General features: G+C 42.5%; 2 protein-coding genes across 2 annotated transcripts; both read left to right on the top strand.

Annotated features, from left to right (window-relative positions):
- Positions 1-375: 375 nt before the first annotated feature.
- On the top strand, positions 376-5,504 carry CSUI_004604 (uncharacterized protein; the record flags this gene model as incomplete). The annotated part of the gene is made up of 3 exons (XM_068064792.1): positions 376-2,042; positions 2,995-3,963; positions 5,298-5,504. The coding sequence occupies exons 1-3, from the start codon at positions 1,836-1,838 to the stop codon at positions 5,502-5,504; spliced, it is 1,383 nt and encodes a 460-aa protein (XP_067923231.1). The 5' UTR covers positions 376-1,835.
- On the top strand, positions 2,176-2,447 carry CSUI_004605 (uncharacterized protein; the record flags this gene model as incomplete). Its single annotated transcript, XM_068064793.1, has 1 exon — positions 2,176-2,447. A coding segment is annotated over one exon (210 nt), but the record flags the coding sequence as incomplete, so codon positions are not given.
- Positions 5,505-5,698: the final 194 nt, after the last annotated feature.

A 5,698-nucleotide genomic window follows, 5' to 3' on the forward strand; every position in this document is an offset into this window, starting at 1 on the left:
CTACGGACTACCACTATGGAGTCAACTACCTAGCCTGCACCGCTCCATCCGGGCTACCCGAGCACCCCGCTCCAGGGAGTAGGACTATCTCAGTCTAACTCGCACACACATTTCTCGCTGAGGAACTTGTGTTCCTCGCGGGCACATCAAGAGCTTCGTCTTGTTTTAGGAGGATTCCCAGGCTTTCGAGTGTAGGGTGGTAGTATGGAAGCTGGAGCCTTCTTGACCTGAAAAGTTCCGGAAGAAGATCGGCGGTCCTTTCCTTCGTTGCATGTGCATGCATGAAAATAATTCGTGAAGAAAAACGACGACGAGACAGAATTTCACCCAATGATGACCCCTGTGTGTTGGTGTGTCCTGTTTATGAACCAAAGACAACTTTCTTCTTATTCTTCTCTTCTGTCTCACGCCTTCTTTCTCTCTTCTTTCTTTTGTGCTTTCTCTCTCGGAAGCTTCTTCTGTGAAACTCTTCTCGTTCTTCCTGTCTCTCTACTTCAGTGAATGGTTCCTCTCGCCTTCACACTTCCCTTCCTTCCTCCCTTCCTTGTCTGGGTGGTCTGTCGACTCCTGCGTACTTTCTTTCTTATCCTTAGAGTGGGGAACGGAAAAAAGCAGCTCCTGACAAGTCACCTCAAGTTAGGCGAGGCCCTTTCTTCTTATGAGAATCTCTCCATGTTTCTCTTTACCAACGATCTTTGTCTCCGTCAGTCAAACTATTCATCTACCTATCTATCTATTTGCCTTCCATCTATCTATCTATCTGTCTTCCGTATGTCTTTCTATCTGTCTTGAGTCTACCTATCTTCATTCTATCTATCTAACTATCTTGTTCTTCTGCTGCACTTCGATGGGAAGAGAGGTATCCGTCCTCGCTCAGTTGTCTTCAGATTTCTTTTTTCTCTTTTCTCTTCAGTCTCCTCTTTGTCTACTACAAGAGAAGAAGGAGAAATGTCCGACGTAGTCTCTGTCTATACACCTCACTGTGAAGGTGTGAGAGCGTTCTAGGAGAAGGAGATGGTTTTCTTTCTATCTTTTCAGAGGAAGACGAAGTATCTCTCTCTCCTTTCCTTTGCTGTCCGCTTTTATTGTTCAGCGTCTTTTCTCTTTTAAAGAAGGAGGAGGAATCAATCCTTTCTTCTTTTTCTTTCCACATCCGGTTTCTCAGACTTTCCTTTCTCTCCATCCTTTGTCTCCTTTCCCACATTCTCCTCTCTGCTTTTTCTCCATTCTTTCTTCCTTCTCTTTTCTTCTTCATCTTGTCACTCTGGAATCCTCTCAAGGGATCTCCCTTTCTCCTCTTTCTCTACGACTTCACTTCGTTTTCTCTCTTTCTGCTCCCTCTCGTATATCATCTTCTGTCTTTTCTCTCCTTTCTTTCTTTGTCTCTGAACAACACCGTAGAATCCTTTTGTCTTCTCTGCACTTTCTTCCCCGTTCGTCTCCCTCTTAGTCGGGTGTCTGTCGATCTGTCTCCATGTCTCTTTCTTCTCTCTTCGCCCTCTTCACGATTCTTCACTCCATCAGTCGCCTCTTTTCTTTTCTTCTCGCTTCTTCTCTTCATTCCAGCATACATCTTCTCGTCTCTCCTTCCGTTCTTCTTCTTCTTTATCAGATCTCTTTGAGCTGTCTTGGAGTTAAGAGATCAAGCGGACAGCCCTCCCATGCACACCTGTTTATAGTTTAGCGGATGTCCTTTCTTCTTTTTCTCTTCTTCAGAGAAGAACAAGAGAAGATACGATCTTGCGTGTCGATCTATTCCCGTCCGTTCATTTTGTCTGACTTCGTTGTAGTCTCGTTTGCAGTGGTTTTCTAGTCGAAAGAGGAGCAGAAGAAAGATGACCACTCAGCTAGTCTTTTCCTTGCCTTTCGTGGGGGCTCGCTCTCCGTTCTCTTCGTCTGCTTCTTGTTCTCTCAGAATGCTTTTCTTGCATATAAATACACTTACCTCCTTATTCTCTCTCTCTCATCTTCTTCTCTCTCTTTCCTTCTCCTCCTACTATGACTGTCCTTTCTCTTTTGCTCGTGCATCTTCTCTCTCTCAGGTACGTATACGTATTCTTCTTCTTTTTCTCTTCTTTCTCACCTTCTCTCCTCTTTCATTCTTTCTTTCTCAATCCTTCTTTCTCTCTCTCTCATTTTCTCTTTCTTTCTTTTTCTTTCTTTCTTTTCTTCTTTCTTCCCTCTGTCCTTTCTTTCTCTTATTTTGAGAGGTGTATGTCGTGGTTTGTCTCTCTCCCTAGTCAGCCCTTCTGTCTCTTTTTTGAGACGTCAATATGCTGAGGTTGAAAGATCGAGTGTCTCTGAGGAGGAGACAGCGTCTCCCACTTTCTCATCTCGAGATTCTTCTGAAGAGCTTCTCTCTGCAGCAGACACAGAATACACGTAGAAACTTTCTCTCTTTTCATATTCATCATTATACTCATCTCCACACAATCTGAGGACTCTCGATCTCTTTATCTCTCTTCTATTCTCATTGATGTTCATCTTCCTATCTGCTTCTCTGTCTTTAAGACATCTGTCTCTTCATCTCGAATCGAACTCTCTATCTGTCTCTCTATCTACGTCCTTGGGTTCTTCTCTATAATGATAATAGTAATAGTACGAGAGCCGTCTCCTACCTACGGACATACTGGCAAGTGTACGTGGTCCATGTATGCAAGTAAGAAAGAAAGTTTCTATCTTTCTTCAAAACATTTTAAATACATCGCTTGTTCGCCTGTATCTAGTCTTCATGTGCATGCTGCCCTCCATCTGTATGTACACTCCAACCTCCATACAGGGGGATGACAAAAAACACACTCGGCTCTTTCCCTACATCCCTCCGCCACTATACACACAAACAATGAACTAAGAAAAGATCTCTTTCTATCTATCTATCTATTTATCTATCTATCTATCTTTAATCTATCTATTTATTTATTTATCTGTCTCTCGAGTGTATCTATTATCCATGCATCAATCTTTACTCTATCTTTTTGTTTGTGTTTCTTTCAGGATGGTCTTTCTTTAGCGAACTTTGAAGCCTTTCCTCTCATTCAATATGACATAACTTCTTCTTCTTACGGTGTGAAGGGGGAAGGTCGACAACAAAGGCAGGTAGAAGAGAGTCCCCTTCTCTTAGGCTCCTGGGGCCTAGGGCGATTAGCACCGATGAATACAGGCCTGCATGCAACGACGATTTTAACAAGAGACAGCGTCTCTCCACAGACACCTGAAAGCGAGAAGGAAGCTAAGAGTACGATCTCAGATTCTGCAAAAGAGGAAAAGGAGAAAGAAGAAGAACAGAAAGAAGATACGAATAGAGAAATCCCTTTATCTTTGATACAGGATTGTGTGATCAAGAGATTACGGGATGGAAGTCTATCATCGAAGAAGTCTTTAGTCGTTCTCAGGATCAGCGAGATATCTCTATCTCTTCTCGATTTCCTACTAAGTAAATCTCTCAATCTTCTTCTTCTACTTCCCCCTTCGCCTTCACACTCTGTCTCTGGGAGAAGCGGCGAGGAAGAAAACGAGAGAAAGAAGAAAGATCGGCATGAAGAGGAGAATGTCTCGATGGAAGAAGGAGCTCGTATAGAAGATAAGAAGCGTCGGCCTCACCTTCTGACCAAAAAAGCGAAAGAAGAAGAAGAGAAAATGACTGGGAAGATCCATGAGATTGAGCAGTATCTTCTTCATCGATATCTCCCCGGATTATGTCTCTTTGCTGTCGAGACGCTGGAACTCAGTCAGGTGTATAGACACCTCCAACAGAGACAAAGAGAGAAGATGATCAGTCATCAGGAGGGCCAGCTTTTTTATCAGAGATCCTCTCCTTTTCATCCGTCGAATCTGTTAGAGAAGACTCTTCTTTCTTCTCTTTCGATCCAGAGAATTCCGCCTCCCTCTTTCCATCCATTTGCCTCTTACTTGCAACAGGCCAAGCGCTTAACGCCTTTCCAGATCCACGGGAGCAATCTCTTTGTAAGTCTAGAGCCAAGAGAAGCATCGTGAAAGGCAGAGAGAAACACAACAAGAGAGAGAAAGACAAGGAAGGAAAGGGAGAAAGAGAGAAAGACAGACAGAGAGAAAGAAAGAAAGAGACACACAGAGATGTTTGGAGTCATTTCTTCAAGGTCAATGGATAGCTTCTTTTTCTTGTAGAATAGTCCCCATCTCAATATATGAGAGATTTAGTCAGACGACGGATCACAAGCTCCTTCTTCATTACCATAGCACGGGGTGTACATACACACACATAGGAACCAACTACTCATTTAGGGATAAACATATACCTCTGTAGAGACACATGGAGATAGAGAGAGAGAGAGAGACTGCAGACTCATGTACGATACATCTGTGAAGAGGATTAAGAGGTGTATTTCTATCCGTCTATCTCTTCATACGTATATATAGTATATCTGTAGATACATGTATATACGTATGTATGCATGTATATGGGGTGGGTAGGTAGTTGAGTAGTATGGATGGATGGAGCCTCGTCTCTTTAAAGCGTGCTGCTACTAGTGTCTATACAAACGTCTTCTTCTTCTACTACTACGACCACCACTACTACTACTGTTGCCGCTAGATAGGGAGACAGATTATAGATAGATAGATTAGTCTATCTTCAATGTATCTATCTACCTATCTCAATCTCTCTTTAATCCATCTATCTATCTATCTATCTTTCAGTGCCTCTATTTAACATGTATCTAGATTTGAACGCATCGTCGTTTTCTGTTCTCCTTTTTTCTTCCCTTCTTCTTCTTTTCTGTTTCTCTTCTTTTCTCTTTACTACATTCGTGATCTATCTATTTATCTTTATACATGTGTCTCTACTTGTCTTTATGCATATGCATTGTTTAGATGCATTCTGCATGTCTATCTCTGTACGTATGTGTAAGTTGAATGTAGAGAAGTAGTGAAGGTGTACTTTTTTTCCTCTCCATCCGTGGGGTGTATATACACCCTGTCACCACGCAACAATTAATCTCTCTCTTCTTCTTCGCATTCAGTTTGAGTTTCCATGGAGATCTTCTGATATCACCGTGCTATCTCTTCTTTTCTTCTTCTCTCTCCTCTTCTTTTCTTCTTCTTCTCCCCTCGCTTCTCTTCTCTCTCTTTCTCTTTCTTTCTGTCTTGAACCGTCTCTACAGGGTGAACAACTTCTCAAGTGATCTTCTTTCTTCCTTATCTCTTTCTTTCTCCCTCTCTTCTTTCAGATCTCCTCCGTTCTTTCTCTCTTTCTCTCTCTTCTCTCTTTCTTTCGTTGGTCTCTTATTCTTCTTTTTCTTGTCCTACCTCTCCTTCTGTAGGCATGGCTAGCAGGGAAGAAGATCACAGACAAGCCACAGTCCAAATCGCCTAGCCACACAGCAGGAGGTGTAGATGAACAGCCTGGTATCTCGAGAACCCACTTCTCCTCTTCTTCCTCTCCCCCTCCCGCTATAGCTCTCGTCGCTAATTATGATGCCTTTGCTGCGGCTCCGGTAAGGTCAACTTGGGAAGAAAAAGAAGGTTAACCCAATCCTCTCTTCTCTTTCTTCTTTTCTTCTCTTCATTTCTCCAAGGAGAATTCTCGAGTCTTTCCGGCTCCTCTCTCCTCTCATTATACTACCACAGATCTTTCTCTGCCTACAGGCACGTAGATGTATATACATATATGTACGTGTGCATATATCTATATATGTGCATGTATGTATACATATATATATGT

This window comes from Cystoisospora suis, assembly GCF_002600585.1.
Source record: "Cystoisospora suis strain Wien I chromosome Unknown contig_2165, whole genome shotgun sequence".
NCBI classification, from domain to species: Eukaryota; Apicomplexa; class Conoidasida; order Eucoccidiorida; family Sarcocystidae; genus Cystoisospora; species Cystoisospora suis.